This window comes from Cynocephalus volans, chromosome X (genome assembly GCF_027409185.1).
Source record: "Cynocephalus volans isolate mCynVol1 chromosome X, mCynVol1.pri, whole genome shotgun sequence".
Taxonomy (NCBI): Eukaryota; Metazoa; Chordata; class Mammalia; order Dermoptera; family Cynocephalidae; genus Cynocephalus; species Cynocephalus volans.
The window spans coordinates 63,567,259-63,585,527 of record NC_084478.1 but is presented as its reverse complement, the minus strand read 5'-3'; the positions used below and the strand labels follow the sequence as shown (position 1 = coordinate 63,585,527).

General features: G+C 34.9%; 1 protein-coding gene across 4 annotated transcripts in view; it reads right to left on the bottom strand.

The window, feature by feature from the left end:
- JADE3 (jade family PHD finger 3) overlaps positions 1-18,269 on the bottom strand; it is a 133,972-nt gene that overhangs the window by 32,230 nt on the left and 83,473 nt on the right. For all 4 annotated transcript variants that reach the window (XM_063083551.1, XM_063083552.1, XM_063083554.1 and 1 more), the window contains one exon: positions 14,035-14,192. In XM_063083551.1, the coding sequence (XP_062939621.1) occupies positions 14,035-14,192 (158 nt within the window). The remainder of the gene's footprint in view (positions 1-14,034; positions 14,193-18,269) is intronic.

Here is an 18,269-nt window from a genome sequence, read left to right as displayed (position 1 = left end):
TGAGCTAATTGGCCAGTTTGGGGCAATTTATTGCCAGCAATAGTAACTAGAAAAACTGCCAAAAGGACTGCTTTAAACTTTAAATAAAATAAACATGTATATGAAAGAGCTCTGTACATTGTATTCTTTACTGAATTCTCATAATTGAAAGGAAGAGTGGTAGAATGCTGCTGTCTAAAACGGAATGGGAAATGAGGTGTGGGAAGAGTAGGATGAGGAAAGTAGGGAGAGGTGAGAGAGGACTAGATGACCAAATACAGCAGTGGAGTGGGAGGCAGATGTGCATTCCTGTTTGTTACTAGGGGCCATTCTTCCTTTGACTTACTATATGAAATCTGAATATAATTTGAAAGTAGAGTCAAGAGGATCTCCTGATATACTGAATATGGGTATAAGACAATGAAAAAATCAAAGAGGGCTCTAAGGATTTTGGCCTGAAAAATGGGAGAGACAGAGTTACAACTGGAAGGATGGATTTTCCATCAGTGAAATGTGGAAAACTACATGTGGAACTGGTTTGGGAAGATCAGTAGTTCAGTTTTGGACATTTTAAGTCTGAGATGTCTACTGGACATCCAAGTGGAAATGTTGAATTGGCAGTTGTATATTTGAGTCTGGAGTTTAGTGAAGAAAGTACTGCTCCTCATAGCCCAAGTCCAGAGTTTACATTCTAAGGGAAGATAGGGGTCTGCCTTTATATCTAATCATTTCCACTTTCAGTTTCATTCATGATGCAGAAGTGTATGATGATATATTGTTAGTGAAAAAAGCAAGTTACAGAATGAACCCATTTATTTATATATACATGTATGTATAAACATACACACCAGTTAATGTTTGTATTTTGATTATTTTTGCTTTTATAATAAGTCAATAATTCATCTATAATTTTAAACACATACACATACACACAAATACATCATTAATCTTGTGTATCATACAATTTATAACGTATATTTGCTTTCAACCAAAAATGAAGCATTGTTTTTCTTCCATTGGAATCTTGCTACAGAAGAAACTGATTAAAACATACAAATGAAAACCTAAAAGAAAACTATCTTAAGTTTGTTGTTCATTATTGCCTAGTGTCAAAATCATCCAAAGTCTACGTAGAAACATGTAATGGGATTAACACCATCTTTATTTGTTGAACTTTCAAAAAATCCCGTGGTAGTCAACAGACCCACTTAAGCAGCTATAACTTATAGTGCAAGCTGGCTCTGTAATTCTCTGTACCCCTCTACTCAATCACCACATACACACACTACACTACACTAACAGAGGAGAACGGCAGAAAGGACAGTGAAACAGAGGGAAAAACCTAGTCTGAAAACCAGAAGATTCTGAAAGGATTTGTTCTACCTACACTCTTGTATCTTTTTTTTCCCTTTTCGGTTATTATGGCATGAGTAGAGTAATTCTAGCACGCAAGGATCAGGTCAATTAATTTCTATACATCCAAATTACTTCTCTAAGTCCATCAGGAAATAAAATACTAAAGCATTTTGATAACCTTGTGGATTAGGTAATAAATAAAAAGCAGGTGTACACTTCAGTTTCATTAGCATTTAAGTTTCTCTAGCTGATTAATCTGTCTACAGGCAATAAGTAATTCAAATACAAACATTAGAAATATTACTACTGTGATAAATCAAAGATGGTCACAAATCCTTTGACATTTCTTTTGCTGAGAGATGAAGTTTATTTCCTTCCCCTTCAATCTGGAAGCTCCCTGCAACTGCTTTAATAAAATATGGTGAAAGTGATATTGTGCCAGTTTTGAACCTATGCCTTGAGACTAGCAGCTTCCACTCCTTAACTCTTAGAATACTCACTCTTGGAGCGCTGAACTGCTATGTTAGAAGTCAGACTATTCTGCTGAGAGACCATGTAGAGATCCTAAGACTATATGGGAATCTGGGCAGTGCAGATCATATAGCATCAACCACAGGATTACAGTGGTGAATAAAACCAATAAGGTCTGTGTGCTCATGTAGCTTCGAGTTTATAAACCCACTATCAAAGAGTAGCAGAGAAATGCCATGTGTTCACCAAACCCTGTTTCCATTTCCATCTGGGCACTCAGCAAGACTGCGTTCCCCAGCCTCCTTTGTAGTTAGGTGGGCCATATGAGTGAGTTCTGGTTAATGACATGTGGGTGGATAAGCCTCCTCAAAGCCTAGCCTCCTCAAAACCCAACTGCATAACCTTTCACACTATCTTTTCCTGCTGATGGATTCAGAAGTTTGAGGGTGAAGAAGGGAATGGGAAAAGACTCAGGAGAGGCACCAGTCATAAAAAAGAGCCTGCATCCCAGAATGATTGCGTGGAGCAGAGGTGATCCACATCCTAAACACGCACTGGATGGAGACATGTGCAAGAAATAAAGTCTTCAGTGTGTTAAGATACTAAGACTTTTTGGGTTTTTTTTAATTTTTATTTTTTATAACAATTGGCATAACCTGACTAATACATAAGGATAAAGAACTATTTTCCTGGTTGGTCGGTGCTAAAGGTTTTTAACAAAGAATTTTATAGCATCTCACAATAGCATTTGTTTAAATTTGGCAGTTACATTAGAAGAAAACACTTTAATTTCTGGCTTTTGATTTTGTTTTGTTTTTTGGCAGCTGGCTGGTACAGGGATCAAACCCTGGACCTTAGTGTTAACAGCACCACACTCTACCAGCTGAGCTAATAGGCTAGTGATTTATGGCTTTTGAGAATAAAGCTACTATCTTTTAATTTCAAAAACTGTTTAAACACTTTCTCAGTAGTGTAAATAGCCATACCGTTACATGGCATTTCTTTAACTTCCAGGAGTTTTGTAATCTATGAAAAAAACAACAGATTTATACAAAAGAAACACTGATACAAAAGTTATGAGATTAACCAATAAAAAAATACATAATGGTGTTTTGTCATGCTCACTAAAGGGTCAGATTCTCAGCAGTCAAGGATATACATACCAAAGTGAATGTGATGGGACATTAAGTGAACTGAGACAATTCACTCTGGCTGCTTGAACAACAGCATTTCATAGGAGAGGAAAAAAGATGAATTTTGTAGATTCTTCTCTTTGTAATAAAATAGAAACGCTCTCTTCAAAAAAAAAAAAACATTCTGGTGAGAATGGCTCAGAAAATAGAAAAAAATATGCAAATGGCTAATAAGCACATGAAAAAAAGTGCTCAACATCATTAGCTATTAGGCAAATGCAAATCAAAATCACAATGAGATACACTTCATACCCCACTAGGATGGCTATAATAAAAAAGACAAACAATAACTAATGTTGGTGAGGATGTGGAGAAAATGGAACCCTCGTTCAAGGCTGATAGGAATGTAAAATGTTACAGATGCTGTGGAAAACAGTTTGACAGTTCCTCAAAATGTTAAAGACAGAGTTAGACATGGCCCAACAATTCTACTCTTAGGTATGTACCCAAGAGAAATGAAAACATATATCCACTCAAAAGCTTGTATGAGAATGTTCATAGCAGCATTATTCATAATAGTCAAAATGTGGAAACCCAAATGTTCATCAATTGATGAATGGACTAACAAAATGTGGTATATCCATATAATCACTGTAATAATTTAAATGAAATATTATTTGGCCATAAAAAGTAATGAAATACTGATAAATATGAGGGAACTTCAAAAAGTTTGTGGAAAAATGGAATTAAAAGATAATAAGAATCTTTCCATGAACTTTTTGAAATACCCTCATACTACAACATGAATGAACTTCCAAAACATTATGCTGAATGAAAGAAGTCAGACTCAAAAGGCCACACATTGTATGATTCCATTTATATGAAATGTCCAGAACAAGTAGATCCATGGAAACAAAGTAAGTTGTTATGGTCTGAATTGGCCCTCCAAATTCATATTTTGAAGTCTTAACTCATGATGTGACTATATTTGGAGATGGGGCCTATAAGGAGGTAATAAAGGTTAAGAGAGATTATAAGGATGGGACCTTAATCCGATAAAGCTGGTGTGCTTATAAAAAGAGAAGAGACAACAGAGATCCCACTGCCACCCACATAGAGGAAAGGTCATGTGAGGACACAGTGAGAAGGTGGCTATCTATAAGCCAGGAAGAGAGCCCTCACCAGATACCAACCCCGACAACACCTTGATCTAGGACTTCTAGATTCCAGAACTGTGAGAAAATAAGCTTCTGTTATTTAAGCCACCCAATCTACATATTTTGTTACAGCAGCCTTAGCAGACTAGTACAGTGGTTGCCAGGGGCTGGAAGAAGGGGGAAGTGAGTAGTAACTGCTAATAGATGTGGAATTTCTTTCTGAACTGAAGAAAATGTTCTGGAATTCCATAGTGGTGATGGTTGCATAACTCTGTAAATATACTAAAAATCACTGTAATAATTTAAAAGGGTTAATTTTATGATATGTGAATTCTATCTTGATAAAAAAACTTAAAGTATGTGAATTATATCCCAATTTTCAAAAATCTGAAAAAAGCAAGCTGCACATTTATGGAAGCCCATGGTGATCATGTGACAAACTTGGAACTTAATATGATTGGGGAACTTAGTAAAATTCTCCTACCTCCTGCTTTCCTATTCTGATTTATAACATCACTTGTTGGTTGTAATGTATATTTACTTAATACTAAACTCTTTTAATCCACTGCTTAGAAAGTAAAAAAATCTTTTTACTTTTAGTATAATAAGAAAGGCAAATGGTTGGGGTTGGCTGGTTAGCTCAGTTGGTTAGAGTGTGGTGCTGGTAACACCAAGTTCCAGGGCTTGACCAGCCACCAAAAAATTAAAAACAAACAAACAAAAAATCCCAAAACAAAAAACTAAGAAAGGCAAGTGGTGAAAATGGAAGGTTCAGCCATTCCTATTTGCTCTTATTCCCTAATCCTTTTTTTTTGTTTTTTTTTTTTAAGGATTGAGGTTTACCGAATATGACATATCTCTATAGGGTAATCAAATGAGTCATCATATTTGTATATAACATTCTTCCAGATGAATGGGGAGATACTGCTATTGATTGTTGAGAAAGAGAAAGTAACAGAAAGACAACAGGATAGACATATTTCTTAGAATTGCTCATTTTTCAGGACTGATATATAATGCCTTTTCTTCTCTGAAGGGATTTGGTATACATTCTCTGTTGTGTCTCAAGTTAATTGCTTTGGAACTTCTCTTCCAGGGAGTGGAGCTTGGTGGTAAGTATTTTGCTGCACTGGTCTACCTCCTCAAGAACTTTAACCACTATGGGTTTGCTGTGCTCCGTTGCTTGCCTGGTTGTGGGTGGGGGTGGGGGGCTGGCCCACAGGTGGCATACTCCATTGCTTGCTTCTAATTGTCCTTGTTTTTATGCCCTTCCCCTTCTATCCTCATCTTTGTTTTTCTTACCTATATTTTCATTCTCCCTTAATTTTTTATTAACATCCACCCATTTTCCTTTTTGCTTCCTTTAGGACAATTATCCTTCCAACAATAAATGTTTATTGCAAACCTACTATTTGTAGGGGTTCTGCAATTAGGTAGCTTACAGTCACATCTTGGTCTTTTTTTTCTTTTCTAATCACAAACTGCTGTGCCTTCATGTACCCACTATCACATTTTCTTACCAATCTATACAAACCTCTATTTGTGATAATTGTTCATATATATATTTATAATGTATATATAAATGACATTCACGTCTATTAACATGATTGAGGTATGACTGACATACAACAAATTGCATATATTTTAAATCCCCTGTCTCCTTCCAAAAAAACCACTGATATGCTTCCTATCACTAAAGATTACATGCAGTCCTTGCTGTGCATAATGGTATGGTACTGTAAAAATGACTGCGCAAGCTGAACCCATGAAAAGCAATCTTAATAATCAACAAGAAAAATTATGATAGTTCAATGACCTTTAAAATTTTTTATTGAAATACTGAAAGCTCTCTTACTGTTGTCTATAAATAAAAAGGTACTTTAAAAAGTTCATGGAAAGATTCATATTATCTTTGAATTCTATTTTTCCACAAACTTTTTGAAGTACCCTTATATACAGGGAAATAAAAATAATAAAACCAATATAATATTTAACAGATTGAGCATCCCTAATCCCAAAATTCAAAATCCAAAAGGCTCCAAAATCTGAAACTTTCTGATACCACAAGTGGAAAATTCCACATCTGACTGCATGTGCTTTCTGATGGTTTAATGTACACAAACTTTGTTTCATGCACAAAATTATTTAAAATATTATATAAAACTACCTTCAGGCTATGTCTGGATATGAAACCCAAATAAGTTTCATGTTTAGATTTGTGACCCATCCCTAAGATATCTCATTATGTATATGAAATATTTCAAAATCCAAAAAAGTCCAAATCAGAAACAAGTCTGGTCCCAAGTATTTTGGATAAGGGAGATACTCAACCTGTACTGTAATTTGAAACACTGGAATCATTGAAAACACTTTTATTTCTTTGTAAAAACTTATCAAGAGTACAGCACTTGCCTCCTTCTCCTTGTATAATTTATGCATGGAGCAAGTACCTTTTCCATCCCTTGGCAAATTGTCATATTCCTTTCTAAGTCTGGATCCGTTTCCAACATTTTATCCTTTGTGCTTGCAATGTTATAAAATATTTCCAAGAGTTCCTTTAATGTGCAGTTTTTCACTGGCATCACTTTCTCTGGGACATCTTCATTCTTTTCATCACAACCACTTTCTTCATTTATGTCCATAAGTTTGCCCTCACTGAGTTCTTCTGGTTGCAAATCTAGAGCCTCTCAAACAGCAGCAGTGTGTATGGTTGGCTATTTCTTCTATAACTCCATTTATGTTTGATTCAAATTTCTATTCTAGCATTATCACTTTCTATTTCTTTAAACGTCTGGTAGAATTCTTTAGTGAAACCATCTGGGTCTAGAGATATTTTTAGGGGGATTTTTAAAATTACAAATTCAAATTTTTAAATACTTATGGGACTATTCAAATGATCTATTCCACATTGGGAGAGTCTGGTAGTTTGTTCAGGTAGCCCCCAAAAGGGTAGAAAAAAGAAAACAGAGAAATTAAAAAAACATAACAGACACAAAAAATAAAATGGCAGACTTAAGCCCTAACATATCAATAATTATGTTAAATATACATGGTCCCAATGAGAAGGCAGAGATTGGTAGAGTAGATTTTAAAACATAATCCAAATACATTCTGTCTAAAAGAAACACACTTAAAATAGAAGAATATAAATAGGTTGAAAGTAGAATAATGTAGAAAGATATATGATGTAAACATTACTAAAAGCAGAATGACTATACGAATATCAGATAAAGTAGACTTAATAGCAAATTGATAGAGATGGGGAAGAACATTATATAACAATAAAAGTGTCACTCCACCAAGAAAACATAGCAATAATAAATGTATGTACACCAAACAACAGTGCTTCAAAAGATGTGAAGCTAAAATGGATTGAACTCTAAGGAGAAACAGACAAATCTACAATTATAGTTGGAGACATCAACCTCCCTTGGTAACTGACAGAACCAATGGACAGAAAATCATCAAGGATATAGAAGAACTCAACAACATCAACTAACAGGATCAATTGAATTGACATTTGTAGAATACTCCAACCAATAGCAGCAACATACACATTATTTTTAAGCATCCATGGAACATATACCATGACAGACCATATCCTGGGCCATAAAATAAACCTCAACAAATTTAAATGAACTGGAATTGTTCTCTGATCACAATGGAATCAAAACTAGAAATCAATAACAGAGAAAATAATAAGAAAATCTCCAAACACTTGAAAACTAAAAACCACACTTTTATATTATCTCTGGGTGAAAGAAGTCTCAAGAGAAGTGAAAAAATACATTTAAGGGAATTAAAATTAAAATACAACATATCAAAATTTTTGAGACAGCTAAACCAGTGCTGTGAGGGAAGTTTATAGCACTAAATGCTTACATTAGGAAAGAGGGAAAGTTTCAAATCAATAAGCTAAGCTCTTAATTCAAAAAACTAGAAAGAAGGAGCAAAATAAACCCAGAGTGAGCAAAAGGATGGAAGTAATCAAGAGCAGAAATTGATGAGATTTAAAATTGAAAAATAGAAAAACAATGCAAGAAAAAGATGGTTCTGTGAAATGATTAATAAAATTGACCAACTTGTAGCACGCAAAGAGGAGACAAAACAAAAATTGCCAACTTCAGGAATGAAAGTGAGATACTATTTTTTCATTTGTTTCAAGTGTGTGTTTATAATTGCTTACTGAAACATTTTTATGATGACTGCTTTAAAATCTGTTAGACATTTCTAATATCACTGCCATTTTGGTGCTGGCATGTGTTTACTGTCTTTGATCAAGTTGAGATCTTCCTGACTCTTGGTATGATGAGTGATTTTTTTTTTTTTTTAATTGAAACCTGGGCAGTTTGGGTATTATGTTATGACACTCTGGATCTTATTTAAACCTTTGGTTTTGGCTGGCTTCCTATGACACTACTCTGGCTGGAGATCAGGGGCAGAGTGGGGGACATTGCCTTGTTACTTCCAGGTGGTTATAAGAGTTCTAGTTCACCATATGGCCTGTGTCAACACCCAACGGAAGAAACTCCCTGTTGCTGCTTGGTGGGGCTGGGAGTTCTGGCTCCCCACTATGCCTCCACTGATACCTCCCCTTGCTGGGATTGGTAAGAGTGCCTTACTAATGTTCCCTGCATGGCCTCCACTGACACCACACGGAAAGAAGTGACCTCATTAACACTGGGCAGAGGTAAAAATTCTGATTATTAAGTCTCCTCTGACAACCCCAGATAGAGTATATCATTACTGCCAATTTGAGATGGAAGTCTAGGCTCTCCACTCCATCTTTGCGGGAGAAGGCTGGGATAGGTCAAAGTGGTTTTCTGTGGTATTTGGCTGTAGAAGAGCAGGTGTTATCTAAAAGTTTTCTGTTTTAATAGGCTGTCCCTTTCTGGTCATTTGGCTAGAAAGAGAAGGCTTTTTATTTATTATTTTTATTTATTGTTTTCAGTTTTGAATGGTTGGTGACTCTGGGTTGCCAGTTTCTCCAGCACCAAGTCTGAGAGCAGAAAACTCAGGGGAACACACAGATATATATGTTGTTCCTTAGATCTCAAGGACTCTAGCTGTTCTGCCTTCTTCTCTTGACCTTTCAAAGTCTTATGTCTGTGTTATATAAATGCTCAGGATTTTTAGTTGTGCTTAGTGGGAGGCATAGGGAAAAGTACATCTACTCCATCTTTCTGCAAGTGGAAGCCTGGCCAAGATTGCTGAATTTTAAAATGAAAGCAACAGAGGGAATACTATGAACAATCCTATACACATAAATTTGACAACTTTAAATGAAACAAACCAATTCCTTAAAGGACAAACCACCAAAAGTCGCCCAATATAAAATAGATGATTTAAATAGCCCTGTAACTATTAAAGAAATTAAATTTATAATTAAGAAATTCCCAAAAGAGAAGTCTCCAGATCCAGTGTGTTTCACTGGAGAATTCTATCGAACATTTGAATAAGAGCTGGCGGGTTAGCTCAGTTGATTATAGTGTGGTGTTATAACGCCAAGGTGAAAGGTCATATCACTGTACTGGCCAGCCACCAAACAAAACCAAACAAAACAACAAATAAACATTTAAATAAGAATTGACACATATTCTACACAATATCTTCCAAAAATAAAAGAGGAGGGAATACTCCCCAATTAGTTTTATGAGGCCAGTATTATCCTGATACAACACCAAATAAAAATACCACGAGAAAAGGAAACTATAGTCCAATGTTCCTCAGGAACAGACATAAAAATTCTCAACAAGACATTAGCAAATCAAATCAAGCAGTATATAAAAAAGAATTATAAACCCTGACCAACTGGGTGCTATGAACTGAATTGTGGTACATCCCCCTTCATTCATATTTTGAAGCTTTAACCCCCAAGGTGACTATTTGGAGATAGAGCCTATAGAGAGTAAATTAAGGTTAAATGAGGTCATAAGGGTGGGGCTCTAAACTATATGACTGATGGCCTTATATGAAGAGGAAGCTCTCTCTCTCTCTGCACATGTACCAAGGCAAGGCCATGTGAGCACACAGCCAGGAGGTGGCAAGAAAGGAAGAAAGCCCTCACCAGAAACTGAATCCTGCTGAACCTTGATGTGGGACTTCCAGCCTCCGAGACTTTAAGAAGAGGTTTATTCCAGCAATGCAAGACTGGTTTAAAATTTAAAAATCAGTCAGTGTAATTCACAATATTAACAGGCTAATGAAGAAAAAACCATATGATATTTCACACAGAATAAGTATTTGACAAGATTCAATACCCATGATAAAAATTACAACAAACTAGGAATAGAGGTGAACTTCCTCAACTTCATAAAGAACATATGTAAAAACCCTACCATTAACATCATACTTTATATCAAAAGATTGAGTGCTTTCCCCCTAAGATTGGGAACAAGGCAAGGATGTCTGCTTTCACCACTGCTATTCAATAAAGCTCTAAAAATTTTAGCCACTGCAATAAGGCAAGAAAAGAAATAAAAGGTAAACAGATTGGAAAGGAAGAAATAAAACCATGACACAATGTCTACTAGAAAATCCCAAGGAATCTTTAAAAAAAAAAAAAAAAAAAAAAAAAAAACCTGCCAGAATTAAATACTTGAGCATGGTTGCAGGAATACAAGATCAACATACAAAATTTGACTGTTTTTGTATGTACTAGCAATGAACATATGGAAACCAAAATTATAATACAATACCATTAACAACTGCTCAAAAAAAATTTTTAACACTTAAGTATAAATCTAGCAAAACATGCATAGGACTTGTTTGCTGAAAACTACATAATGTTGATGAAAGAAATCAAAGATCTAATCTAAATAAATGAAAAATCAAAAGGCTCAACAAAGATGTCAATTTTCCCCAAATGATATATAGGTTTAATGCAACTCCTATGAAAATCTAGCAAGTTTTTTTGGTAAATATAGACAAATTTATTATAAAATTTTTATGGAAAGACAAAGAAACTATAATAACCACAGCAACTTTGAAAAAAGAATAACTTGAACTTTAACCTAAACCTCACATCTTATACAAAATTAATTCAAAATGGATCATGTATTTAAATGTAAAATATGAAACTATAAAACTCTTAAAAGAAAACATAGGAGAAAATCTTTGGGACAAAGGGCAAAGTGAGGAGTTCACAGACAAGACATTAAAAGCATGATCCACAAGAAAAAAAAAATCTATATACTGAACTTCATCATAATCACAAACTTTTACTTTGTGAAAGACCCTGCTAAGAGGATGAAAAAGCAGTCTATAACAGACTAGCAGAAAATATTTACAAACCACATATTTGACAATGGATTGGTTTATATCTCAAATGACAGAAAAATAATAAAATTAAAAAATCAAATGTATAAATAGTTATCAAAACTTAATAGTAAAAAAACCAACGAATCCAATTAGAGAATATGCAAAAGATATGAAATACATTTTACTGAAGAGGATATATGGATGGCAAAGAGGAAGCTCTGTTAAAAAACCTTAAGACTAGGTCCTAATAAAAGGCCAGTCTGGGAGTAACTTCACACCATGGGGCTAAACAAATAAGCCTGAATTTATATAGCATCAAAAAATGTTAATTGAACTCATTTGATTTCGAAAATTTGATTAAGGACATAAAAACATTCTTCATCAATGCTCCAAATTATTTCATATCATGAAGATTAATTTTTTTTAACTTAAATTTTTTATTGAAACAATTGTACATATCTGTGGAGTACCGTGCTGAATATCAATACCTGTGTACAATATGTGATGCTCAAATCAGAATAATTAGTATATTCAGCATTACACAATGTAATCATTTTTTGTGGCCCTTTACCAATTTCTTGCTAACCCTCCCTCCCCCTCCTCCTTTCCCACCTCTGGTAATCTCAGTTCTGTTCTCTCCTTTTGAAAGTTCAACATATTATTGTGATTGTTGTGTCTTCTGTTTTTTTTTAATTTATTTATTTTTAGCTCTCACTTATGAGTGAGGACTTGCAGTATTTCTATTTCTGCAAGGATTTAATTTTTAAGATGGTCTACAGAATCCAAAAAGTGAAAATCATAAGACACAGTTTGACCCCTGCAAAATGATGATAGCTAAGAGTAGCTGCTATAAGCAATTGCAGTTGAGGAGATTAGGTATTCCAAACATAAAGTTTCTTTTTTCTTTCTTTCTTTTTTTTTTTTAAAGATGACCATTAAGGGGATCTTAACCCTTGACTTGGTGTTGTCAGCACTACGCTCACCCAGTGAGCTAACCGGCCATCCCTATATAGGGATCTTAACCTGCAGCTTTGGTGTTATCAGCACCGCACTCTCCCGAATGAGCCATGGGCCGGCCCTAAACGTAAAGTTTTAATCCTAAACCAGTCGAGTGTCTAACATGGTTGACTCATATTGAAAGCCAAAAGGGAAATCCAAGGAAGCTGACAAAACTATCATTTCCATTAAATTCAGAAATTAAACCCTCAGAGAAAATATCAGAGCACTGAAGTCTCATGAATTAGGGAGTTCATGTCTCTTCATTTGAGAACAAGCTAACTCTTTTAGTCCCTAAAATTACTGTTCCCAAACTGTTGCTCCATTCTTGTCACCCTACTTATCTATGGCTCACTCATCAGATAGATACCATTTCTAAAGTGGTACACGGGATATTTTCCACTTAACCTGAAAGATTAAAATCACCTTCAGTGAGTAGACAATTGATACTGACTTACCAACAAGACCAAAGTCAAGATGTTAGTCACTCTCAACAATCTTTGGAGTGTCAATGGAATGGTGATGGTCAGCTCAGCACCAGGGCTGTTAACAGTTATATATAAAAATACCAACAGCAAGGACATGAAAATGTCTGACTCTTTTGTTCATTCATGATGCTATTCTGATTTTTAGAAAGCAGCAGATGGCGGTGATGATTGAGCTAGTGAGGGCTCAGGACATGTGTTGAGCAAGGCTGTGGAGCTTTCCTTAACAGAGCATAAACAGCTTCTTTGTGAGTGGGATGGCCTAGGTTTCTAGAAGTAATTCAACAAGCGCTTCTGGAGCATGACTAGGTCCTAAAGACCTGGTGCTAAGAGCAGAGAATTCAAGGATGTTATCTCTGCCCTTTAAGAACCTAACACGTAGTAGAGATACACAGATATACAATGAGATCTACAATTTCTCACAGTAACCAGCAGGTCCCACCAGCACCTTTATCTGGTGCTCTACAATCTATTCATTCATTCCTTCATTCACTCGTACTGAACATTTTATTCCATACCAGCCTTTGTGTAAGGCACTGGGAACACAAAGACCAGTAAGAAAAAATGGCTTCCAAAATCAGTCACTACTTTTGAGGAGCTGAACTTACTACTTCCTCTGACAAAAAAGTCATTCTCTCCTCTTTCCACAAAACCAAAGCCCTCTCTTACTTCATCTTTCTTCTCAAGTCTTTGTAAATGAAGGCTATGTGGTTTTAGTCAATCCAATTATTCCAGTAATCCTCTTTCATCTCAATTTATGCATTTTACAAACTCTTTATTTTGGCCCTCTATTTATAGATACCATCACTATGAGTGAGACTCCCACAATACTGAAGCAACTTCCCATGGGCATTATATAATTAATTAATGCTCTGTTTCTTTTTGAAGATTAATAAATGCTATTGATTGTTGAGTCAGGTTTGGAAATCCTGGTCTCCAAAACCTTATCATAATTTCAGACTGGACTTCAGTTTCATCCTATGAATGGGCACATACTATGCCAAGTAAATGAGCTTGACTTTACTGACCTATCATAACCTGGTACAATATGCCACTGGTCTGAATGAATTGGTGAACATGGTATGTGACTTTGTATTATCAATATATAATTAGCTACTCTAAGTTTCTCCCCAAGCAGCACACAGATAACCCTGAAAGCATTCATTCTGTAAGTCAAAGGTGCAAACATGCAAATACCTGACGGAAGGCTGTGGAACAGAGTCCGGACTGGCTGGTACCTGGACTCCCTTTTCCCATTCTTCCTTCCATGTATCCACAAAGAGGTAATAGCTGTCAGGATTCATGTGCCGAGAATTTGGAATTTTCATGGCACTGATGAGGTCTTTCCGGTACACCTGGAAGATAATGCATATACCTTGAGAAGACCATTACTATGGAACTAAAACCATTTAATTTCTCCTCTTAAAAAGACCACTTCCACCCACTCTCTACTTCCAAAAATAGAAACATCTCTGACTTCCTAAATAGCCAGATCAGCTTCTGTTTGGAAAGGTCTGAAGTACTGACAGGGAAGCCAGTTTATTCTGGATTTAATAAAGGGTAAAGGAGTCCTTCCTGAATTATTTTCTTGAGCTCTGTGAATTTAAATCAACAATATAGGTTACTATATTGTTTGTATAAAACAAACAATCCTTAACTCTCTTAAATTAAGCAACAAGTATCCACTGATAACTTATAATTATTTAGTCATCACCTTATTTAAAAAATTATTTATTTAGAAATAATTTTAGATTTACAGAAAAGCTACAAAAATAGTACAGTTCCCATATATCCTTCAGTTTCCTCTAATGTTAACATCTTACATAACCAGAGTACAATTACCTAAGCCAGAAAATTAACATTGCTTTAATACTATTAACTAAAGACTTTATTCAAATTTCACTCGTTTTCCTCCTAATGTCCTTCTGTTCCAGAATTCAATCCAGGATTCCACATTGCAATTAACTGTCATTTCTACTTAATATCCTTTAATCTGGACAGTTTCTCAGTCATTCCTCGTCTTTCACAACCTTGACACTTTTTCCCCCTTTTATTTTATTTTATAATTTTTATTTATACATTTTTGTGGAATACAGAGTTGCCTATCAGTATTTGTGTACAGTATGTGATGATCAAATCAGTATTATTAGTATGTTTATCATTACAAATCGTAATTACTTTTTACGTCCCTTACTCAGTTACTTCCTGTCTCCCCTCTCCCTCCCCCTTTCCCACCTCTAGTAACCATAGGTCTGTTCTCTCCTTCTGAAAGTTCAACATTTTATTACTGTCTTTCTTCGTTTCATAGCTCCCACTTATAAGTGAGGACATGTGGTATTTCTCTTTCTGTGCCTGGCTTATTTCACTTAACATTTTCTCCAAGCTCATCCATGTTGCTGATCTTGACACTCTTAAAGAGTACTTGTCATGTATTTTGTACTATGTCCCTCCAATTTGGGTTTGTCTGATGTTTTCTTGTGTTTAGATTGAGATTATGAATTTTTTTGGCAAGAATACCACAGAAATGATGCTGTGCCCTTCTCATTCCATTATGATGTTTATGTCTTATTACTGGTGATCACTTGGTTCAGGTAGTGTCTTGCTGGTTTTCTCCACTGTTAGGCTACTATATATTACCCTTTGTAATTAAATACCTTGGAGGAGATACTTTGAAATTATAAAAATATTCTGTTTTTCCTCAAAGTGCCATGGACTAATTTTAGCATCCACTGGTGGATATCTTGCCTGCAACAATTATTACTGTGGTATTCTAACGGTTATTTTCTATTTCCATTACTCCTTCTACATTTATTAGTGGAAATTCCTGTCTAAGAAAGATCTGTCCCTTCTCCCTCATTTATTTATTCAATTATTTATATCATTATAGAGTTGTAGATATCTACCTTATTCTTTGGGTAAAATCCAGAATGACAGATGCTCCTCAACTTACTATGGGGTTACATTCCGATAAACCCACCTTAAGTTGAAAATACTGTTAAGTCGAAAATACATATAATACACCTAACCTATCAAACATCACAGCTTAGCCTAGCCTACCTTAAACATGCTCAGAACACTTACATTGGCCTACGGTTGGGCAAAATCTTCTAACCACAGCCTATTTTATAATAAAGTGCTGAATATCTCATGTAACTCAGTGAACAGAGTACACTTTAGAGTACAGTATTGGTTGTTCGCCCTCCTGATTGCGTGGTTGACTAGGAGGTGCAGCTTGCTGCCTCTGCTAACATCACGAAAGAGTATCATACTGCATATCACTAGCCTGGGAAAAGATCAAAATTCAAAGTACAGTTTCTACTGAATGTGCATCACTTTCACACCATCATAAAGTAGAATAGTTTGACTTACGATTTTTCTAAGTCCAGGGACTGTCTGTATTGTTATACTGTTGTTCCACCTTTGGCCATTGGGAGCTCTTTCAGGTTGGTGCCTGTGTTCTTTTGACATGTCCCATCCTTTCTTGAACAATTCCTTACTTTCTAACACTACAACATGCCTCAGGCATGTTTATGTCCTCTAATATAAAAGGTACTGATTGTATATGTTAACTTCATATCCTACTACCTTACCAAAGTCTTTTATTGCTTTAGTTTATCACTGATTTCCCCCAGTTTTCCAGATATACTACCATATCATCTGCAGATAGTTTTGCATCTTTCTTTACCTAGTCTTATATCTCGAATTCGTTTCTCTTGTCTAATTGCATTGGCTAATACTTCTAATATTTTGAATAGTAATGGAGATAGTGGGCATGCCTGTCTTCTTTCTGAAATTAGTGGAAATTTAATGAGGAAAGTGTTTCCTCATCAAATAAAACACTAGGTTTAGGACCATGGTGTATATATATTTTGTATTGTTAAGAAAGTATCTTACAGTTACTATTTTCTTTAATGTTTTTATCATGACTGGGTGTTGAATTTTGTTAAAGGCTTTTTCAGTGTAAATGAAAATATTGATATATAATTTTTTCCTTAGATATATTAATACACTGTATGATATTATTAGATTTCCTAATACTGAAATAAACTTGCATTTCTGGGATGAATGCCACTTGGTCATGGTATATCATTTTCTTAGTACATTATACTCTGTTTTCTAATATTTTATTATTTGTATATCATATTCATGAATGATATTAATCTGTAGTTTTCTTTTCACGTATTGTCTTTATCATGTTTAGGTATCAGTATTACGTATGCTTCATAAAAGGAATTAGGACATTTTCCTTCCTTTCTAAAGCTGTGAAATAATGTGAGAATTACTGTGACTATCTGGTCTCTGTGAAATCATCTGAACCTGGTGCTTCTTTTGTGGGGTAGATCCTTAATAATTTTCTCTACTTCTTCTATGAAAATTGATCTCTTCAAAGCTTTCTACCTCTAATGGGGTCAGTTTTGATAATCTGTATTTCCATAGGAAGTTATCTGTCTTTTCCAGGTTTTCAAATTTATTTACACAGAGGCCTACAAAGTACAGATAGTCCCACTGTGCACAGCAGTGTGGGACCATAAAAATGACAATGCACACTGAAACCATGAAAAGCAATCTTAATAATGGGGAAAATTATGATTGTTTTGTGACCTTTAAACATTTTTGTCAAAGCATTAGAAATTCTCTTACTGCTGGCTATAAATATATGGAAAAATGAAAAAAATAGAATATTTAGTGTACTCTAATGAAAACATTAGAAACACTGAGAATTAAAGTGTTTTATTTCTTTGTAGAAAAACTTAAAGAGTAGATTGAACAATGTTTGCCTCCTTATCATATAACATATGATATGAAACAAACATCTGAGATATGTTTTCATTTTCATTATCTTAAAAATCTATAATTTCAGTTTGTATTTCCCCCTTTCACCCAAGAGCTGTTTAATTGAAGGTTTTTACATTTCCATGTAGAAGGACCTTTCTGTTTTTGTTGATAATTTCTGATTTACTGCATTGTGATCAGAGTGTTGTTTATAACATTTCTACTTAATAGAAATTACTGATGTTTTCTGTGACTTAATATTTGATCATCTTTTGTGTATGTACCATAGGCATTTGAGAAGATGTATTGTCTATTATCTCTAAAATCAAGGTGTAGAGTTTGATAGATATTTGTCAGATCTACCTTACTGCTTATGTTTAGAAGTTCTGTCTCCTAATTTTTTTGTTCACTTAATTTGTCTGATGCTGCAAGAGGTGTTTTAAAGTCTCCTATGACTGGTGTGTTTCTATCCTCCCTGCATCTTTCATTTCCCATCATTTCTGCTTTATAAAGATGGTTGCTGTGTTATTGAGTGCATAAATATTCAGAAGTATATCTTCATGGTGAATTGTAGCTTTTAGCATTAAAAGTCTTCTTTGTTTTGGGGGTTTGAATTCTACTTTGATATCAAGATTACTATTGCTGCTATTTCATTTCCA